The sequence below is a fragment of the Anguilla anguilla genome, chromosome 2 (genome assembly GCF_013347855.1).
Source record: "Anguilla anguilla isolate fAngAng1 chromosome 2, fAngAng1.pri, whole genome shotgun sequence".
Lineage (NCBI taxonomy): Eukaryota > Metazoa > Chordata > Actinopteri > Anguilliformes > Anguillidae > Anguilla > Anguilla anguilla.
In genome coordinates this window covers 14,426,214-14,449,299 of record NC_049202.1, presented here as the reverse complement: position 1 = coordinate 14,449,299, position 23,086 = coordinate 14,426,214, and the positions used below count along the sequence as shown (strand labels likewise).

Below are 23,086 nucleotides of genomic sequence, written 5' to 3'. Positions count from 1 at the left end.
TGAATGCAATTTATTGAGTGTTCAATAATAGCAATATACAATGTGCACTGGTGAATGTGAATGGCTAAATGGCTATATGCGTATGTTGTGCAGGAGGTCGTATTGACAAGCCTCCTTGAACTATTCCACATTTCCCCTTATATCCCCAAGAATCAAAGAAAAACCCCAAGTCATCAAAGAAAGACACAATCACAACAAAACCATTGTGAAAGTAAATTTGTTTTGGAAATCCACGGACAAGACTAATTGTGGTAAAGTTGTTGTCTATCACGACATTGATAAAACCTCCATTGTATACTTAGCAATTCTTCATTGGAATCGTATTATCTCCAGTTTGTGTAGAATCTCTGGAACAAGATGATCCCACCTACAAGGTTCTCTGGCCAGTACTTGCCAAGCAGTCCCTCAGTATAGCCTCCAATTGGAAGCCTGCCCAGACAAAGCTTAGCTACAACAATGCACAATGCTCATTTTTGATGGCACTGTATACAAATTTGAACCAGGATTTGTCCAGTGTTGTGGCTGTGGCTCTATTTTGTTTTCACAAGCATCTATATCCACTCAAAAAATCTTTTAGGTAAAAAATTAATTCCCCTTAGCTTGTGTTTGAGCTTCTGTTTCTTTGTTTCAGTAATTCTGACTCATGGAAAACAAACGTCCAAGGTTTACCATTCAGGAGAGACCTGGATTATGCCTGTAGTCAAAAGGGTTCAATAATTGTAACTGTTTTATTCTGGGTTTGTCATTTTCAGGCTTGTGTTAAAAAGGGTGCACTACAGAAGGGGATAAAATCCATTTTGGCCTGACATTTTATCAACACTTCCCCAAATTACCATGCATCCACTTTAAATAGATCTGAACCTGTTACATTGATAAATCTGAAATTTATATTATTGTGGTGACAATCAAATTAAAATAGTACTGTATAGTACTATATCATCCCACTTACAGTAATAGACAATTCGTGAATTTGTCTCTCTTGCATTAGAAATACTTTCTTTTTTTATTTTTTTAAATTTGAGCGCTCTAGAAATGTGATCATTATTCCTGTATTGTTTGTTTTGTGAGTTACTCTTGTATTCATTGGCTAGTCGTGTGACTGCTAAATTGCCTCAGACATTCTGTGGTTACCTTACTAGCCATTAGATTCAGTCTGAATAGCCTCATCCATTCAATCAGAAGTCTGACATCAAACATTCTGCCTCCCTTTGTCACCGATTTCAAACAGTAATTCTCCAATGTCTCTGCCTCTCACCGTTGCTGATGCCTGTTTAAGATTTCCTTATTGCTCTTTTCACGATTCATCATGAAATAAGATGGCTCCACTTCGGCTGCAATTTCACCTCACAGATTTTTGCCACCTTGCCTTCAGTATCTTAAAGCTCTTTTATCTTATTTTCTCATCCGCTCCCCCTCTTATTTTACTCCCCTCATCTTTTCATCCGTGTTCTTAGTCATCAGAGCCTTTATGCCAGTCCTCACTCTAACCCATCCCTGGGCTCCCTTAGAGAAATTATTTTCTCTTCTCAGCTTGCTTGATTCCACTTGACTTCACTGTGAAATTCTTTGAGACCTCTCTGGTGATTCTGTGCTTCAGTCCTATTTGTCTATGACACATTCACACAGACATAGTACAGTCTAAGCACTATGAAGCTCTGCTGGCTCAGGTTTTTCCATTGTTCTGTTGTATTTCCAGGTGAATTCATCCACATCTGAAACCTACAAATGGACGAAACAATTGCTATCACTACGTTTGAATTCACTCCACTTTCAGTCTGAAGACGGTACCTCGGTATCAGTGCTTCTTTTCACTTTGGTCTAAAAATATCTGAGATCAGAGACAGACCCCCTTCCGTGTCTGAAATATGCAAATGACTGAAGTTGTGCTTTTAACCTTCCTTTCTCTTACTATTTCTCATAACGCATTTTCGAGACTCGTGCGGCTTATTTGCCTTGCTACGAAACTCTGAGAAGTCAGAAAACCATGGCAACGCAGGGAGTGGTTTTCAGGAAAACCGTTTCGTTCTCCGTCGGCATGTATAATCCCTCCTGGCGGTGGCATTTTCTGGGCACCGGTACGAAGGTTTGCCTGAGCCCCTGTGAATCCCCCCCCCCCCCCCCCCCGCCCCCCTTGCCCTCATAAGCTCCTTCACAGTCACACACGTGCGTTTCCTCAGGCCCAGTGCAATCCACTCCCCGAGCACTTTGCAAAGGATTTCGACGAAGCTTTGCACTGTGGCGAGGGGGATTAGTCATAGCTGTTCACCTTGAATTATTTACGAGCTGTATGCCACGTTTCTGAGCTGAGCCGCTCTCTGGCAATTAAAAAGTGCTCGTCCTTTTCTGAGTCATCTCTTTTATTTATGGGTCAAATATCAGCAAATATGCATAAAAGTGTGTCCTATAGTGTAGTATAGGACAGCTGTAAGTGCAGTTTTCACATCTCGATGGTTTAGATTATGTGCTGGGCTTAACGGTTGAAGTGATCAAAGGACTGGTAAAATGTGACCCAGCCATGATGACCCTTTTATATCCTCCTGAGTCCTGGAAATTCATGTTTGTCCACTGTAGAGGACATGAGTGTCTGGTCTTAATCTCATGAACCATGCATTCTGCTGTACTAGGGATTTCAAACTCCAGTTCTGGCCACAGTGTCTACAGGTATTTGCGGTTTCCTTTCAATCAGTTTCCACTTAAGGCCTTGAGAACAAAGTCTGTGGATAGTTAAGCCAATAAATGATTCACTTGTGCTGAAGACACCAGGCCTCTGGCCCTCCTAGATTGGAGTTTGATACCCCTGAGCTATACTGAAACCCACACTACCAGGGACAGTCAAGAAAAAAAATTATAGTAATTTGAAACTATTTTTGCTGCAACATGTATTTGTCATCCAAGACACTTGTATTATGTCCAAAAATTTAAATTCTTACATTTTTTTCCCACTGAGTCTCAAAAGGATGTGGTGTTAAGTCAAACCTCCTTTATTTTTAAATGACCACATTCCACAACATCTCAGCACGGATCTCACCCTATTTCGAGCTTGTCCTGTTCTCTTCTATTTTCCCTCTAATTGGGAGTGCAGATGTGGAGTGTGGATTTGAGATGTTCAACAACTCTTTGCAGCTTCTCAGCCATATACGGTGGTGCTTCCTGTCAAGGCAGAAAGTGTGAATTCCCCACACCCCTACAGCCTCCCCCCACCCTTGCCTAGACGCCCCCCCGCCCCCCCCACCACCACCACACAGCACAGACCGTGCAGCGAGGAGTGCAGGTGTCAGACTCAGCAATTATTTATAATAGCATTGAAGCTGCCTGTTTGGCTACAGACTGCGGGTCATTACAGCCAGTTAATTAGTCGGATTGGGGAGCCTCTGCGGGTTCGCGGTGGCACCGCAGAGCCCAGTGGAAGCTGAGGGAAGCATGTTTCTGAGAAGGGGTACTCCTCAAGTACAGCAGCTCCGTGTGTGTGAAACCACGGTAACAACACGGCGAATGAGCTGTGTTTTATAATGGGGTTTTTCAGCTGAGACACACAAAACCGTGCATACGTTACATGCAAATATGCACTTACCGGCAGATACAAGTGTAAACTCAAATTTCAGACAAGAAGCAATCACAGGAGTTCTGTTGATAAAGGTTCCCACCCAAAGTGCTGGCTGTTCTTTCTGTGCTAATGTCCCTGTTATACCGTGTGGCCTGAGCTGTGTACTGTATAACAGCCCCTAGCCTGAGGGGGAGTGCCTCTGTTGAGTGCACTCTCAATCTTGAATGCTCTTCCACTGCAATGATCTTTCTCCAGATGTGGATGGCACTGCAGTGACTCAAAAGAGACAATGGGTGATTTCAAATTGTGGGGGCAAATAAATTGTCAAAAGTTTCTGCTCAATTACTTTTTCTGTGAATTTGAAGTGACATGAGAGGGGCTCTAGTTTTCCCAAAGACAAATGACAGACAAACTAAATGTAATGAAATGAAACTTAATTGGCATGAAATCTTGTGTTTGTGAAGTCCTCTTCACTGACACGTCACCTGGGGAGTTGTGGGCTCAATGAACAAATTAGGCTGCTTTTATTTCCCTCTCGCCACAGTTGCAATGCAGATGTTACTCTGATTGATAATGTGGTAACAGTTATGACATTTCTCATTTTGCTTTCCCTCAACATGGACAAAGACTCGCTTGTGCTTCTAATCTATTTTCCAGGAAAGTGGAATTCCCCTCTGATACATCTCCCACTGAAGTAAGAGCAGGTGGCTCACACATTTCAGTACTCATTCAGCAAGTGAGGCAGAAAAAGTTAAGCTGGAGTTTATGATGACGCTATAAAACACTGAATTAACCTTAAGCTCAGGCATTACATTTTTGACAGGATTATGTTTCCTTTTGGAGGTTCTTTAAAATCAACAACATTCTACTTTGAGAAGTCAAAGCCAGTCACAACAAAGAGAGTTTGATAGTAATAGCGTTAGAAAAAGTATTAGACCATTCATTATTACAGTATTAATAGTATTAGATCATTTTTCTCAGTTTCTATTCATGTATATAATGTGTGCTCATCTTCTGCTCATGAACCACCCTCTTGTGACCACAAATCTTATATCCTGTTACATTTTGCAAACTAAGATGGTCGTTGTAATTTACCATAGGTATGACATCCTTTTCAGCTAAAACATTGTTCTTCTGAGACCAAACCTACCGGTGGCGTGTGATGCCAAAAAGCATCAGCATGGGTGGGTTTGTTGTTGAAAGAAGGATGAAGGCAGAAGGATGCAGAGGATTTGGAAAAATCCTGTCTTGGAGGAATCGTCAGAGATCTTATAAGATGCAACAGAATATGTACAGTATATCTGGGAGTATTATCCTTGCACAGGGAAGGTGAAAAACAATTTAAAACAGGAATGAAAATAATTGTGGGACACATTTTTTGGAAAGAATTATCTCTTTCTGAGCAATTGCTTGCAGAATCTTGGATGCATTATTTGCTTGCTCAATTTCTTGCTTGCTCAAGCTTGCATGCATTGTTTATTTTATAAAACCTTCATTGCTCATCTTGATCAGTGGCGTGAATAATTTTGGAGGACCGTATTCACATAGAGCAAGATGTGCTTGCATTTCTTAAATGGCTGTTCAAATTCAATAACAGATGTACGTTAACAGGAAACAGATTACATGGCTGTCATTTCATGTGTTTTCAGAAGCGACTGGGTGACATCATACAAAGTCCTGGTGAGCAATGACAGCCACACATGGGTTACCATTAAAAATGGAACAGAGGACATGGTGAGTGACCAATCAGCAAAATTACAGTTCTGCACATGTGCAATACACATGCATGCAATCCAACGATCCAGTTCCACAACCATGTTTTGTTTGTGTATGTAGTGGCTAAACCTCATCTGTCCGTATTTCCTTCAAACTGTATCAAAAAGCCTGAAGGGATACCTTTGAAAATAATAAATGCTTTACTGTTATCATTGTTGACTTGGCTGTACAGTTAAATGGAACACTGCCAGTAGAGCCAGAGAAGGTGTACTCTCTGAAGTAGACAGGCATTCGGGCAGCATTGCTGTGTGAGGAACTTTCTAGAACAAACTCATGTCACAATGACAGAACTGATTAAGTGTTGGGGCAAGTTCGAAGCTCAGAACATTGACATGAATGGAAATGAATGTGAGCATGTATTGTAGAAAAGCAAATTATATTATTGCTTTTTTTATTCTCTGCAAAGGGATGTTTGATCGCATTGTGTTCTAAAAATGCTTGTAGCCATGATTATTTTCATATTTGACTTTAATCAGATTTTTACAACAAATATAAGTCTGAAACTGCAGGCAATACTTTATTGCACATTATGCATGCTTTATGCACTCAGCTAGGTTTTTAATAACCTGAAAGGTGTTGCTCTGTCACTAGAAAATCTTGTTCAGAGGCAGTATACATCTAATTATTAGAACAGCTTTGATTCAGAACCGAATCCACAAGTCTCTCCAAATCTAAATTCTTTTTTTTAATGGTCAAGTACCTATGCATACATATTCTATAATATACTGTATATCCATATATGTGGTGTGGAACACTGTATATGAATATTTTTTGTAGAAGAGGATAGTGGGCAGAAATTTCCAGAAAAAGGGATCACACCTTTATATGACAGAAGTGTGTCTTCACGTCTTTTTGCCGCAATGATTACGAATTCCCAGACGACAATAGATAGAGATTATTTTACACTCAAAAAAATTAACTAATAATTAAATAAACCATAGCATTATTTCCCATGTATCTGGGCATGTAGATTTTCATGGGGAACAAGGAGAAGGAGATTCCAGTGCGGAACAAGTTGCCTGTGCCAGTCATCGCCCGCTACATCCGCATAAACCCGTGGACCTGGCACAGCACCGGCAGCATCTGCATGCGGGTGGAGATCCTGGGCTGCCCCATGCCAGGTAAGGATCCAGGAGGGCGGCGGCTCATGGAGGAATAAGATGATCGATATTTGTCCATGGGCAAATCTGCGTACTTCTGCATAACCTTTGCAAATGTTTTTATTTTTTTGTCTGATACCGTAAGAAAGGCCTAATGGTTTTCTTGGTATCATGTTTAAGCATATAGTGTGTTCAAATCAGTCAGACTCAAAATAAATAAATACATACATAAATAAATAAAAATACAGTGCTAAGCAATTACTTTAATACTTGTTTTTGTTTTTAATTATTTCTATATTTCTTGTCAGACCCCAATAATTACTACCACCGACGCAATGAGGTCACAACCACAGACAATTTGGACTTCAGGCACCACAACTACAAAGAGATGAGGCAGGTAAGCTGGATCCTCTGAATTCCGATACCGCTTTCCGATCTAAACAATTATTTTGCTAGCAGAAAGCTAACACTGCTGCAGATGCCATTTGCATCACAGCTAGCGGGTTTATCTGGCAAGGCTTTGCACACTAGTCAAAGCTACGATTAGCCAGCGAAGAAATTTAAAGAAAGGACTCAAATAACTAAAAATTACAGAAGAGAGCAGCAACAATAACAGATATTTACAGCAATATGTACGAAATGTAAATAAAACATATAATTTATCACACTAACAGGTAGCAGCACACGACTTACACATGTGAACGGTAGCTGAAAATACAGCCCTGTGTGACGTAATTGTGTGAAGAGTCGCTAACCACATAGCCGATAGCAATTTGTTTTTCAAAATGACACTAAATTTTTTTAGATTAAAATAGGTGAAGAGCTTTTTTTTCATTTGCAAACAAATGCCCAATGTCATAAATTATTTTGAAGGAATTGGGAAAACGCCAATCATTTCCATGTTTTTGATCCAGAAGTCTCGAAAATGCTAACGAACCTGAAGGGAATGCCGACATGACTTCTGAGGCCCATGCTGTGTGCCTGGGCAATGGACCAATAGCAAAAGCCAGAAATCTGCTCTGCAGAACTGGAATAATTGGACTCGAACCAGCAAAGTCTTGTATATAGATCTGGAAAATTTGTGGACCACACTGGGGTGGATTAAAAAAAAAAAAAAAATTGTCTGTACAGTATTGGGCACAATTGCAATTCTGAATACGCAGACCACATTAATCTTCACAACTTTTAATATTGCACAATAAGTTCCATGGTTGTTGTTTTCTGTAAGTATGCTATGGTTTATCCATATTGAAAAACAACTATTTTAATAATTTACTTCATATTGAGTGCCTGTTATGGACAGAACTATGTCTATTACACATGGACAGTACTATGAAAAGAAAAAGTATGTTCTCATCAGTTTATGTTTCTATATGGTATAGGTAGTTTGTGTAACATGGTATTGGTTGCACCTTTACATTTCAGACTTGTCTCACAGGTTTAAAGAACCATTCTGCAAAGCAGTCTGCATCTGTTCTTTACTGTAACAATATTTGACAAACATTAGCTTGCATATTGCCTGTTACCTCACACCAGGTATTAATTGTACAATAAAACATTAATCTTGTTGTTACAGACAGATGATTATTGGCAAGTATAAGAATGAGACTATACTTTACTACACAGTGTGACTATACAATTCACTATACCTGTAATGTACTCATATAAAATGCACTACAGTGAACATCTTTGAATCCAAGGGTCTGAGTTTAGAATCTTGGTGTGCAAACTTATCTGCTTGACTTCCATCAAAAAGTCCTGAAAAGGGTACTCTATGTAGAAGGTACATCAGTGACATAACATCCCCCATTTCAAAACTCTGATTGGGACAGAGCTGACCTGACCCTATTTACCTCCGCGATCTCAGCTTCCTGTGTAAGTGAATCTTCTGTGTACATTCACCGCAGTTACAATACCACACACAGTATACTACTGAGCCAACTATAGGAAAAAAATGAAAAGAAAATTGTGAAAAGAAAAAATAAAATATATCTTTGGCACCCACCCTAAACAAATCATCCTGTCAGTGTTTTGATTTGTAGGAGATGTGAAAATCCTTCCTGTTCAGTGAAGGGTCTGCTGTTTTTAATGTCAGGCTAGAACTGTGCTGTTTCTGGCAGTGATCGCGAAAGTTGGATGGACTCAAGGAAAGAGGCCAATGATTTATTTGCTCTGTAGGTTGCACTTGTGGATAATGATGATGCTGTTAAACACAGCATATCAGCTTCTGTCCTCGCTGCTCTTGAATGTTTGACCCTAATAGTGGGGGTTTGTAGGCTCATCCAAGCTTATGAAACTTAGTTATCCAGGCGGTCTCCCATCCAACTACTAACCAAGCCCATTTGCTTTGCATCAGCCAATGGGCAGGAGCAACTGTAGCGGCTGTTAAGTGTTTGAATTTTCAAAAAGTGGCTGTTGCCACGAGTAGGCAACTTTTGCCAATCAAAGTCTGAATATTCTCTGATGAAAGATGCCACATAGGGATACAGGGGTACTGCTTGATTTTGGACTTTCTGTCTGGTCCACCAGTTGTTTTGAACCTTTGAGGAACACTTATTCTGCCCTATAAGCTTTTGTTTTTCTTCATTGCTCAATTTTTCAGTTGAAACATTTTTTGTGAATGGCTTCACAATACAACCAATAGTACTGTATCCCATGCCATGTATATGAAATGGTTACCCATGATGCATTGCCAGCAGTAAAAAAATTTCACAGCATCATATTGCCCAGTATACTGTAAAATAGAGTGCCATTTCCAAAAATGACTTACAGTGTAGAATACATCGCATGGTTTGAGTCTGCAATATAGTTACATTGGGCCTCATTCACTAAATCTTTCTGAAATTATTCTTACTTTTGTTCTTAAAAATGTTCTGACAAAAACAATATGAGATTCATTACACATGTGCAGACCTTTTTTGTGCATATCCTAGGTGTATGAGATGATGAATGCTGGCTGTTTGTAAATTTTATGTGCAATCCTGTTCATGTGATTTTCATATGGAAACAGCCATGAACAAATACAGATTAGAAAAAAGATGAATGCTGAAATGTTCCTGGAAATGTTCTTACACCCAGTTAATGATCAGTATGATTGTTCTCATGTTTTGTGTATGAGGCCCATTGTGACATTTGAGACTGTCTTGTAATTACTATCCAAAACTGCAGAAAAATTATGGAAAGCACTATAAACAGGGAAAGACAAATTGCCAAAAAAAAGAGAAAGCATGGAATCAGTAACATCTGCAACTTCTGTGTCAAAGAATTCAGCCATAGAAATAATTAATCTTCTGGGAGAAATAAAAGATGACCTAGAACCTCCCACACAACATTCCCACTCCATCCCACCAATAGTCTAGCCTTGCACAATTACACTATCTTACATCTGGATCATTTCAATCAACAATTGCAGCCACTGCTGGAATATGACAATTCGCATTTCGATACGCTCTTACATCACACTAGAAGATACATCGATTTCCCCACATCTGCATGTTTTAAACTCTACTTCATATGCAAAATGCCATTAGTAGGCAGATCCATTCGCTGATTGTGTAATTAAATGTAGCCTTGGTAAATAAGACAATTTACTAAGTAAATAAGTCAATCTCAACAAACACATTGCCAATTCACTCACATATACAAAGCACTGCCTATAAGTCACTAATTAACACTTGCTAAATCTAGGCATGCTGTTAAAAGCATTGATATCAAAATGAGGCCAAGTTACAACAAACAATATTGGCTGTATTACCTCAAACAAATTAATCAAGCTCAATTCCAATGCAATGCTACCCAATGTTTCCTAAATTTATTTAATGTACAGTGACGTGGCCCTGTTATTTTTCATCTTACCATCTGAAGAGAATTTTATGTGTTGTCTTATGTGTAGGTTTGTCGTGTATACAATAACCCATTAAAAACACTCACCGTAATCCAGTTTAACATATGACAAACACTTCGTGGTAATTTCTGTCAGAAACTCTACAGAAGAGCAAAACTTTCAATATTGTATATGTGGCATGCCCAGTCAAGCTGTGGACTGCATATGCACCAACATATCTTTGTCAGGCCACATTTTGCACTGCACATTTTATGTATGTAAATCTGGCCCTTATAGTTTTGGTCTGCAAGAATCCCTGGCTGATATACTTGACAGATGACAGATGTCAGTGAGTGACAGGCAGCTCCTTTTTTCTCTTTGCTTTTTAGTCGAAACAGATCATTGTTTGCTAAATTAAATTTAGGTTCCAAAGGAATTAATTAAAATAAAATCTTTATTTAGTGATTGTTTCTGAGGCAGCAAACATATCATGAAAAGCATTGATTTTTTTTATAAATAGCATTGTTTGACAGAACAGATTATAGTGAGTTACTCTAATCCTTTTTTTATTTCTTCTCATTCACACAGGATTCATTATTTGGTTTGATTGTCAAATGTATTAAAGATGTATTTCAGCAATAAGTTACCATCCTGTACCAATTTATCAAACATCCCTGCTTGTAATAAAATGCTCTAAAATAGAGCTTCCTTACTCACTGATTCAATGCAGAGTCAGTCAAGTTGTAACTTCTGTTGTTTTTATTACTCAGCATCCCCACAGCATTGCGTAACATTATTACACTTAGGTGAAATTATGACTTTTACAGAAGGCTGGTAGCTTTCAACTGGAATTTGAAGTTTTTTTGTATGATGTGTAATCAATAATTAATATTTTGAAATAATGTTAAATACCCAAGTCATGTTGAGGCCTTGTTTTATCACAATCATTAACATTAAACAAATCATTTTTTCTTGTCCTGCTTTTGACTCAGTGATTATAATGGGGGTTGTAGTGGAGGCTTAAATCTGATAAATTCTGTCATACACTCAGTATGAGTGCAGTACCCTGGACCATGTCAGGAGCCCAGTGGGGCATTGCATAATTGGCCTCAGAGACACCCAGTGAGAAAGGGTTTCAGTTGACAGGGTTTCCCTTACCTCATTTAGCATTAGCGAGTCCTCTAACTGATTGGGTGCCTGTGATCTGCCTGTGCCAGCTACATCAGCTGTGCAGTGTGGAGGAGAAGCAGAAACAAATGAAAATGAAAAATGAACAGGAACGGTGCCAGTACAATAGTTATAATTAATGAAGATTAGGGCATTGAATTGAATTCAAGCAGCACATTCTGTACAGAAATAAGTAATGTGGAGGAACGCCATCTCTCAGTAAAGAACCAGTCCCAGTTACAATGTGTGATTTCACACAGTGAAATAACACATTGTATTTCACATAAAAGTTAGTTAATGCCATGTCTTACGCAACATTTTTACTGCTGTTGGCAATGGAGAAACTTAGTATTCTACGTGCTTGACTGACAACGGTGGGACTATCCTATTTCCATCTCTTACAGCTGATGAAGGTGGTGAATGAAATGTGTCCGAACATCACGAGGATCTACAACATTGGAAAAAGCCACAATGGTCTGAAACTCTACGCGATTGAGATCTCTGACAATCCTGGAGAGCATGAATTGGGTAAGGGACACCCAGGAGGCTGATTACTGATTAACTGTTAAGCACAGCCATTTTGTCAAAAAAAGGACGGTAATTGGATTAATTACACTGCATCTTCATTAAAATAGAATATATTACTATTTTGCTGGTAAGTGTTGACGTTGTTGGGAAGGGTATGAAGCAGATTTATTTCACAGTTGTTATTGTGATCATGATTGGAGAAGAGGCGTGTTCGCGTGCTGTTCTGGAAGGATCTGAATTTCTTCCGCCCAGGTGAGCCGGAGTTCCGCTACACCGCCGGTTCCCATGGCAACGAGGTTCTGGGGCGAGAGCTGCTACTGCTGCTGACGCAGTTCATGTGTCAAGAGTACCTGTCCGGCAACCCACGGATACGGCACCTGGTAGAGGAGACCCGGATACACCTGGTGCCCTCCATCAACCCTGATGGCTATGAGAAGGCCTTTGAAGTGGTAGGTCTGCAGGACCCCAGTGACCCTTACTTACTGTCCCTTTAACAAACAGTCCTGCTCTAATTAGATTTTTTCATTCTTCTCTGCTGTTGCTTCTTTTATGCTGGAAAGTCTAGTTTTGTTATGCTGGATATATATTTTTGTGATCTAAGATTCATTGTTTCTTCCCATAGTATCTTATGTAATTGAAACGTTGCAAATACTAATGAACATTTTATGTAATTTCCAATTATTCTAAATTGCACATACATATGAAGCCATGGCTTTTAGAGTTTACGTTTTGATGATTTTAAAGCTTATTAGGTGGTACTGTAATTTGTGTAGTTTCATACGTAGAACCTGTCTGAAATCATGACATGACCTCCAGGGCTCTGAGCTGGCAGGGTGGTCTCTGGGTCGTTGGAGCGAGGACGGCCTTGACATCCACCACAACTTCCCTGACCTCAACTCCATCCTCTGGGAGGCCGAGGCCAAGAAGTGGGTCCCTCGGAAAGTCCTCAACCATCACGTGCCCATCCCAGAATGGTACCAGATGAAAAATGCCACGGTCAGTCTGAATATCTGGTTGATTTCATGCTTCTGGATATTTATTAATCTTTGCACGACACCAGGATTATTACATAAAGGCAGACTGTAACATATCAACATCCTGGGTGTATTTTTTCCATGAATGCAGAAGCCTTTTCACTTATACATAAGTTGGCATGTCACAGTTGGCCATAACACATTTTTAATTACTCTGCATTGTACATGTGAACTCTTCTACATAATAGTAGCTAGGTGTGCGACAGACTTATTCTACAGTAATTCTACATATACAGTGCCTTCCAAAAGTATTCACATCTTTACAATGTCAGTTATCAGGGCATTTGTGGCCTAAAGCCATTAAAATAAAATAAAATAAAAAAAAAAAAACACTTCAAGCAACTACAAAGCAACTTGTACAGAGAGTTATGCCTCCAGAGGTTTTATGTCTTACCCAATTATTCTTCAATAAAAACTTTTTATTTCATTTTCAGTTGGAGTTATTTCCAACTGGGCCTCTAAAACCGAAATAATACTTTTATAAAACTCCAGAAAGTGTCACTTAAAAGTCATTGCAAAGCCAAAGCTGTTGCTAATATAAGTCTGTTGGTCTCTCTAATTGTTTGTATTTAGACAAAAATATGTTGGGAAGAACCCAGTCTCAAAGTGTTCAGAATGGTGCAATAAGCTATTCGGCTAAAAAACAATTAGTCCTTAAGCAGTGATGTGCCTCGTGGTCTGAAACTGAGCCCGGACATTGCCAGTACTGACTCTGGCCAGGAATTCCATGGGGCGATGCACAATTGGCCACAGTATCTTCCAGAAAGGTAGTTTCAGGGAACAGGTTGGCACCTTCTCTCATCATGAAATAGGACTTCTCTGGTCAATCAAACGCTTGCAGTCCAGCTCAGGAGCTGTGAAGTCCTCCAGCTCAAAAGATTGTAGAGCTCAGCTTCGGGACAGCAGAATGGAATGAGGCAGTAGCGAGTATTGAGTGCTAGGATATTTAAAATTTACAATAAATACATTAGGCTTTCTTAAGTAAATTGGCATGTTTCGTATAACTTCAAGTTGGTCTTGAGGCATCCTTGTAATCAGCAAACAATTCATGTAAATTGCTAGTAAAAAAGAATGAACACAGCTGGTTTTGTAAATGTTGGATTGATGGCCATAACAGTCGTACATTCTACTGGAAAATTTTGTTTTCTAAATCTGTGTGTCTATAGAAAAATAGTCCCCAAGAGCTGGGTTTCCTCGGTTACTCCACACTGACAGTGACTCACACACTCACATAAATAGCAGCACAGCTGCATAAAACACAGCTTTGTTTTGTGCCAGGCAGAACCACCAATCGTCAACACTATTGCAGGAAGATGTGAAAATTGCATTCATTTCCCCCAGTGTGTAGGATAGCATTTAAACAATGAATGGGTTTTTAGGAAATGTCACCCGTAAGGCGAAATGGGCTAACATGCTCCAATTTTCCAATTATTGGGAGCACACGTATCAATGAAAGCAAAAAGAACTGGTCGATTCTGAACATCTGCTGTTTGGCTAAAGCACATTTTTTTCAAAGGAAGCCAAACACCTGTTTTTTTTTTTAAATGAATGATGGAACTGTTATGGTCATTGAAACATTTATAGCTCACTAAACGGCCTTTCTGTGTTTGGAAAAAAGGTTTGGCCCCAATGCCAACTTGTTTAAAAATAAATAAATAAATCTAACTTCAACAGCATTTTCAATGTTGTAAATTTGCTTTGGGGTGGGGTGGCACAAGTCCGACCATGAAGCTGCTGGTTTCGCTTGCCCGGGCAGGTTGCTATGGAAACGCGGGCTCTAATAGCCTGGATGGAGAAGAACCCGTTTGTGCTGGGAGGGAACCTGCAGGGCGGGGAGCTGGTGGTGACCTTTCCCTACGACATGACGCGCGTCCCGGGGAGGACCCGAGAGCAGAGCCCCACCCCCGACGACCACGTCTTCCGCTGGCTGGCCTTCTCCTACGCCTCCACGCACCGGCTGATGACCGCTGCCGGCCGCCGCGTCTGCCACACCGAGGACTTCGCCAAGGAGGACGGCACCATCAATGGGGCATCCTGGCACACGGCCCCTGGCAGTCAGTCTCCTCCTCAGTGCTCTCTCTCTCTCTCTCTCTCTCGCTATCTCTCTCTCTCTTTCTCTGTTTACTTTCTTCTCTTATGCTTACTCTCTCAGTTCAGTTCAGTTCAGTTCAATTCAATCGTGCTTTATTGGCATGCCTGTCATTTTCTCCCTGACGTGCTTTCACTCTCTTTCCATCTGTCTCTCTCTCTCACTCTCACTCTGTTGCGTCACCCTTGGTTTCTTTCTTTCTCTCTCCTAGCGTGATGCTCTATGATGCTTTCTATGATATTCTCTGTCATACGCCGCATTTACATTTTTTGTTTGATTCTTGCATACTTCCACCTACCGTGACCTCTCATTGCACTTTATACAAGGCCTGCCTTCTCAGATGTCACAGTGTCCTCAGTTTAACTTCAGGTCTTGTTCAACCACGTGTTTCTTTTCATGAATTATTCATCGGTCAGCACAGTACTTTCTGCACTGCAAAATGAATACAAATGGCAGGCAAACAATTTTAAGCCAAATGACTGTATCTCAGAAGTTAAAATGTCTCAAGGTGATGTGGTGTATAGGAACCACTGGGTTGGGGGAGGGAAGCAAATTACCTTTTGTTCTCTAGACATACATTCTTTTTATAGCAACTTAAAGAAAGAGGAGTCCATTTGGGATCTCAGCGTGATGTCTTAATAAGGCCGGCCATCGCATAAATTGCTTTGCTTTGACAGGTATGAATGACTTCAGCTACTTGCACACCAACTGCTTTGAGCTGTCCATGTATGTAGGCTGTGACAAATTCCCTCATGAGAGCGAGCTCCCGGAAGAGTGGGAGAACAACCGCGAGTCCCTTCTCGTCTTCATGGAGCAGGTAGAGAGGAGCTCTCTCTGCCAAACACAAATGCACAGGGGCACTCAGTCACACACGTACACACACGTGTGTTCAGTGCATTGAGTAAACAATCGAGTCTGTGAATTTAATTTTATTCCCTCAGAATATGCATGTTACACTCAGTCTAATGTATACACGTAGTCAAATTCTCACAAAACTGATTCGCTACAACAATCGACTTATTCAGATTCCTTTTATCCCATTGGCTACTCAATCCCTTGCATTCTCTAACCACTTTGACTCATCAGATTGTTACTGCAACAGTCTGACTGAGACCTTTGACCTACTATGGTTAAATAAAGGGAAATAAACAGCACCTGAATAACACTGAATAACATGCACCATTGTGGAGTTTTTTTGGAGAGGGAAAATCAGGATTCTGAACTGGTATTCTTACCTTTGTCTTCATCATGCCTTTACTTCTGTGGGGTATTACAGTACAGACACCCAGGTCTCTTCTGTGATAAGATAAATCCCAGTGTTTGGTTGGGCACACCATTTTATATCTCAGCCGTACATCTAGACATATTAATCTAGGGTACAAAAAGAGCATTTTGTTTTGTGGTGTTATTTTTCTGCTGGAAAAGTTTCAGTGCGGTTGCATTTAATAGGAAATGTTTTTGACATTGTTTCAGAACAGTAGTTGAAACAAACTTTGTTTTCAGCAAAGAGAAAGCAAAGTATAAAACAAATACTTTGCTTTCTAACCGGAATAAATTTTATTGTTGAGTTTTTCAACATTACTGTTTCTTTAGATATTCTTGACAATCATTTCGCACAAAGAATGGTCAGAATAATTACAGACGGCACGGATATAAAAAGGACAATGCGTGCGGGAGAATTTTGGCCGGCGCCAGGCGTTTTAGTGACAAAATGAAAGAAAACAGCCCTGTTCAGATCGGCATTCACTGCGTGGTTGGTACAAAGCAGACATCCTGGCACTGAAAGGTGTGATAGAGATTGTGCTGCATATGGGATGCAGATTTACTGAGCGATTATTCACTCGTACGTATGTTTGGAGTTTGACGAGCCACAGAAGCAGTGTAAGACGCAAGGCTTACGGTGATAGCATTTCATGACATGTCATAGTAAAAATCAATGTCAATATTTTATCATTTTTGAATGGTTTGATTCATTTTATCTTTATCTTTCATCTTATCTAAATTTTATGGTTGTCTGTAGCAGTCCAGGTGGTCTGCCAGCTGAGATTCTTTTGGATGAACACCTTCACTAACATGTGTGAGCAGGTCAATTCCACAGCTTCATGACCTTGCAGGGAAAAGACTGACAAGATACTTTTCTCTGCGTTGTTTACTCACCTACTGATAGCTTTGGCAAGTTAATGGTCTATTTATTCATTTATAAATTATACTCAATCCATTACCTTTATTTCAGTCTCCAGATGATAATAAACACAGTTGCTTAATTCTAATTGATGCAAGAAGGGGGGAGACATGGCCCCAAGATGACTGAATACACAAGACTCACCAATGATTTTTGTGAGATCATGGACATTTGTAGGTGTAGCCAAAGGGCACCAGACTAAGTGGCATTCTCTGTTTCACATTCTTGCTTGAAGAAATATCTCGGATCTCGATTAGGTTAGCCATGTAACTGTCATGTCTGCAGGCAAAGAAGCTGTGTTCAATGGATAACCGAGTCCAGTGGAAATGAGGATCACGATTCTGAATTCTGAGTGGAGTGCTAAGATTAGCCGCTCATAGTTCTTAAGGGCCGCTCCGCCGCTCGACTGGTCACAGTCTGTTGTTCATATTGCTGTCACTGCTGCCTTCTTATTTTGAATGAGGACAGCCCTCATTTGCCTAATGCTGAATACTGTAAGTACTGTAAGAATACTTACATCACCACGCCCCCCAGTTCTATCATGTTTCCCCCTGTAGCTTTCAGCTGTCAGCCATTTTTTTCCTTTTAAAAATAAGGCCTGCTGAAATTGCTGCTAGTGTTATGCTTTTGATACCAGCCATAATCAGAGACCCTTGATTTCAAGTCCAATTGTATTATAATGTTTCCCCTTTCATTCACCATACACTTCAGTGCCATTATAAAATTTACCGTGGAAAGTGCATTTCTGAATTTAAAGCTGAGAGCAGGCAATTTTAAACTCTGTGCCTCCATCAAATTACTGTGATTGGTTTAATGGAGGCACAAGACACCAACCCCAGATGGACCACTATGTTTATCACAATGTATTTATCTGAAAGTGTTATAAGAAAATAAACTTTTTCTAATCATACAGCAAAGAGTGATGTATACATCTGTAGACATACAGTTCATGTAATAGACATGGTCAGATTACATGTGTGGTTATCCAATGAGATGGGGAATTTGGCTACAGTGAGCTGAAAGGGTTGAGACACAGAAGCTGAAAGATTCATTTGAATGATTAAACAATCATAATCATGCAGTGTTGTTTAGCAGCACTGCGTGTGTGCTAAGATCCCAGGGTGCTGATTACTGTTTCTTATGTCCAGGTACACCGTGGAATCAAAGGTGTAGTAAGAGATGTGCACGGGCGGGGCATCGCCAATGCTACCATCTCTGTGGAGGGCATCAGCCATGACATCCGTACTGGTGAGTGACTGGACATAACCACCAACGTGTGTACATTTGTAATTGCGGCTCAGTTCCCTCTTACTGTCAGACCCAGGCAAAATGAATGTATAACCTAAAAGCAAACGTCCATTGTTACTCTGATTTGAAATTCTCCTGCAGTGTCTATTGTGTTGTATTGATCGTTCTATGTCTGCACACCAGGATAAAGTTTGTGGGGCCTTGTCTCGGCAGGGGATTAAGGTGCTCATTTTTTTTTTGTCCGTGGTACAAAATTACAATTTCAGCTAAAGTCCTGTGTTTGTGCTTTACAGACCATGTCCAATAAATGTGCCCAGTACAGACAGGAAGCTAATGGAAGTGTGTTCTTCGGGTTTATTTTTAAATGAGCGACAAAGAAGAGCTCCACTTCAGAACAGAAAATGGGACAAAACCTTGTTTATGAGGTGGAGGGATTTTTGCGCTTCAAAAAAACATTTAAGGGGCTTGAAACTGTGTATTTGTGTGTTTTTTGTGTGACAGGATAATCTAATGGGTTATTACTCACTACATTCCCCTCTTCACTGTACATAGATGAACTCCTTTTTTAATAAAAAATGCTTTTCCATATAACTTTATCCCATTAAGAGACACTCTGTGTGTGATGCTGAGCCATTTAAAGTGGGAACATTTTGGACTCCTTCTTCCATAACTGCCCTGTCTTATTTATGACTGTCTGCCTTCTTGCGGATATTCACTCAGGAACACAGAGTCCCCTTAAAAGGGCCTGTAAGGGACAAAAACCACTCATATTATAAATCATCTACAGTTGCGAATCTTTTTTATTTTTTTATTTTTTGCTGGCAGGGTCTCCACCGATAGGTGGGGCGGCAAAGTGAGACAATAATGATGTGAAATAGTACACAGCGACCGCGTTGTGCCGCCTACCCCAGTCCAACTCAGACACATTTTTCGCTGCCTCTTTACGCGCGAGGTATATCTAATGAGGAGATGTGACTCACATGACCGCTTTGAAAAGTGAATTTAAACTTTAATTAAACTTCAGAGCAAATGATTAATTAATGGTTAATTACTTTGCTGAATGGCTGTCAAAAAAGCTACATTTAATCAGTTGCTTTTGAGATATATATGCAAATACAATATTTGTTTATTTATTGTCCTAAAAGATGGGTCAAATGAATTTTGGTGTTTTAGTAGTGCCCAGTTTGAGATGTAACTGTGTTTTCAGACCACTGGCAACTAATTGACAATACCTAGACATAGCTATTCAAAACTATGAAGACCTCATGTAAAGCTACAACTAAATCATCTTCCAGGTCTTTTGCACTAGGGATAAAGGTGAAGTCAGTTAACAGTCTGGTTTATGATATGTGTTTTTTTTTTTCTAATATATAAGCACTTTTGATTAAATGGCTTCATGAATTGTTTATGAGCCATATTGGTACAGTAATAATAATAATAATTATAATAATAATGACCTGATAATAATGAACAGAATACATACAACTTGTCTCCTGTCTGCTTTTGGTAGCAAAACAAATTTCTCCTCTGGATATTAGATTTCTATTCTATTGTGTTATATTCCAGAAGTATCTATCAATGGAATAATGTTATTAATTGTTTTTGAAGTCTAAACAGTATGTCTGCCCAACCAACACAATTAAAAGTATATTCGGAGGTCTTGGCTGTGATTGCTGACTGAGAAATTGATTGGCAGTTGTGTTGAACAAAAAATTAATCTCGTCTGTTGCTGAGAAAATTATTCAGGGTCAGGGTGTTAAGGTTTATAGATATTTTCCTGCGTGTGGCTGGGCTTATAGTCACAAAGAAATGAAACTGCGCTAGACCCACACTTATGGAAGCCCCACCCACTAAATGCCTTGCCTGCGGGAGATGAAACAGGTGCATTCGACATGGCAATGCGCATTGCTATTTTTAATGCCTTTGAGGAAAAACATTCTGCTAAATGGAATGTCGAAAAGCAGACTACCGCAGTTCCTCCCAGCGTTTCCACTTTCCTGTTCGTTAGTAAAGGCTTCTCAGTGGGCTAAACAGTTAAGGCACTTTTCTAAAGCACTGCTCAAGTACAATAAGTGTTACCCTTACCAATGGTAATTTAATTTTTGAGTAAAAGATCCAGGTATAGAGGTTAGGTGTATGGGGTTGGTTCATGACACTTTGTCTTTTAACTTTACAATTTGTGCAGGATCTGGCTCGTCATATGTAACATTGAATGCACGGTGTGCTACATTTTGGCATAGTGAAAATGACAATATTCTGCAGCTGTCATGTTAGTGCATACGAAGAGCGGAGGGGATTGGTTTTTCAAGGACACATACAGATAGCTGCAATTAGATACTGCTGTTCAGAAGTTCAGCAGTTACCATGATGCTGCACTTGTCTACTAAAATATCTTATCAGCCAATATGGTGACTGATAACACCCCAAATGTGACATATGCCAACATATGGTGGCAGGTGTTAATTTTCAACTGCAATCTATGATCTGTGGCCTATCTTGTGGAGTGACAGTTAAGTCATAGGTGTCAGAAGAGTTGCCCCTTGTAGTGTTTCTACAACTGACTTGGTATAATCCATATGCCTGACATTTATCAAATGTCCGAGATGTGCCACGTAATTAAAATCTTACATCAGCATATCACTCAAAAATCTACTTTTTGAAGCATTCTATTCAGTTGTGCACGAAAAGGCTTCAGGCAAACCAGAACATTTAAAATCACTCACTGTGGCATGTCTTTATTGAGAATTCCACTCTTGAAGATAACAGGTCTGCTTGCCCTCAAGAAAAAAACTGAAGAGAATACATTTAATTAACATTTTAATTATTCTGAGTTTTATCTCTCTCTCTCTCTCTCTCTCTCTCTCCCTCCCTCCCTCCCTCCCTCCTTCCCTCTCTCTCTCTCTCTCTCCTCTTTCAGCGGCTGATGGAGACTACTGGCGCCTGCTGAACCCTGGGGAGTACAAGATCTTGGCTAAAGCCCCGGGTTACAGCCCAGCCAGCAAGGTGTGCGAGGTGGGCTACGACATGGGGGCCACCCGGTGCGACTTCATCATCGGCCGCACCAACCTGTCCCGCATCAAGGAGATCATGGAGAAGTTCGGCAAGCAGCCCATCAAGCTGCCCGTCAGGCAGCTTCAACATCGCCTTCGACGGAGACGGCTCGGGACATAGGGACGAGGGGAAATACGGACAGGCTCGCAGTGTGCTTCATTTTTTAAGACTGTCCAATGGACTCAAAAAGACTCATGTTGCCTTGAGTGTTATTTCCACTGATTGGCAGCTCTGAGTGGCATCTGATTCTCTTTGAAACGGGCTGCTTGTCTCTGGTAGATTAATATAGCTTAATTAGAGGCTATTGTGGGTATTGGTAAGAAGTGTTAAACCATAAAAATTAAGCACAAATTGAACCACAGCATCTCTGCTTCAGCTGTAATTGTATTTATTACATTCAAGAGGAATGGCAGCTCTAGCATATTCCAGTGCAACTGTAATTATTTGCAATGCTCACTATTACAGATTTCCAATAGTTGTCCATTAGTTTGTGGTACTTGACTGTTTTTCCATCTTCAAAACAATCACTTTATACAGTGTACAGCCTGAGCATTCAAAACATGGAAATGTCGCTTCTGTGTGTCTTGTGCGTTTCCATGGGGCGTGCTAAGTGATTTTAACTTAGCATGTATGGATGTATGGAATTACAAAGCAGTACATTCTAAGCAGTTAATCACACAAAATGTGTGGTTTATTGCTTTTAAGCTTCAATTTGAAAAAAAAGAAGCAAATGCATAAAGTGCAATAACAATAATAATAATAATAATAATAATAATAATAATAATAATACATTTTAATGTGGGCTCTAAGAGCAATAATGTTTTATATTCATTCTGGAAATGGTTCTCTTTATTTATACGAGACTATGGGACCTTACCCTGTGATTTGTATAGCTTTTAACGTTAATGTATCCATATTAAAGCAAACTGAAATATTATTTAAAAGCAAGATATCCAACTTCAATGTATTTAAAGTTCATTTTGATTAATGCACCATATGTATCAAGCTTTTCAACTACCTGTATGCAAGGTTAATGCTAACATATCATATACTGTCTTTCTTACTAGTGTTTTGTAAATTAATAATATATTAAAAAACCTTAGAGAACACATAAAAGTTAAAACGAACATTTAGTCCATGTGATCTGTTGTCACCCAGAAATAAAACAGTTTTCCCATTTGATACTAATTTGTGGTGACTCATATTGACTCTCATTTAACAAATAGCCTAAAATTATGTTGCTACTGTAAAGTTTCATTAACAACTGTGCCTGAGAAGATTCTCATGAACTGGGGTGGTAAAAGTGTACGCACGAGCTTGTGATTTGAACGAGTGATTTTGTGTGTAGTTTCGGCTTCCAAATACTGTGTATTTAACCTGCAGAATGCACGTAAACCTCTGACTCCTGGCAGCCTCCCGATTTAATACTGAGCATTACAACCACATCTTGTTTTATCCTTTGGCACATCTGCAAAACAGCTGACGTTTGGAGACAGAGCTAGAGACAGAGCTCAGAAGAATTTACAGGCACGCTTAAGGTGTGT

General features: G+C 39.8%; 1 protein-coding gene across 1 annotated transcript in view; it reads left to right on the top strand.

Annotated features, from left to right (window-relative positions):
* Positions 1-22,730, top strand: part of LOC118221540 (inactive carboxypeptidase-like protein X2) — a 42,477-nt gene extending 19,747 nt beyond the window's left edge. The window contains exons 5-14 of the mRNA XM_035406694.1: positions 5,194-5,278; positions 6,291-6,441; positions 6,729-6,817; positions 11,815-11,938; positions 12,191-12,387; positions 12,755-12,934; positions 14,729-15,026; positions 15,739-15,878; positions 18,392-18,491; positions 21,409-22,730. Coding sequence (XP_035262585.1) covers positions 5,194-5,278; positions 6,291-6,441; positions 6,729-6,817; positions 11,815-11,938; positions 12,191-12,387; positions 12,755-12,934; positions 14,729-15,026; positions 15,739-15,878; positions 18,392-18,491; positions 21,409-21,662 — 1,618 coding nt within the window. The 3' untranslated portion in view covers positions 21,663-22,730. The remainder of the gene's footprint in view (positions 1-5,193; positions 5,279-6,290; positions 6,442-6,728; positions 6,818-11,814; positions 11,939-12,190; positions 12,388-12,754; positions 12,935-14,728; positions 15,027-15,738; positions 15,879-18,391; positions 18,492-21,408) is intronic.
* Positions 22,731-23,086: the final 356 nt, after the last annotated feature.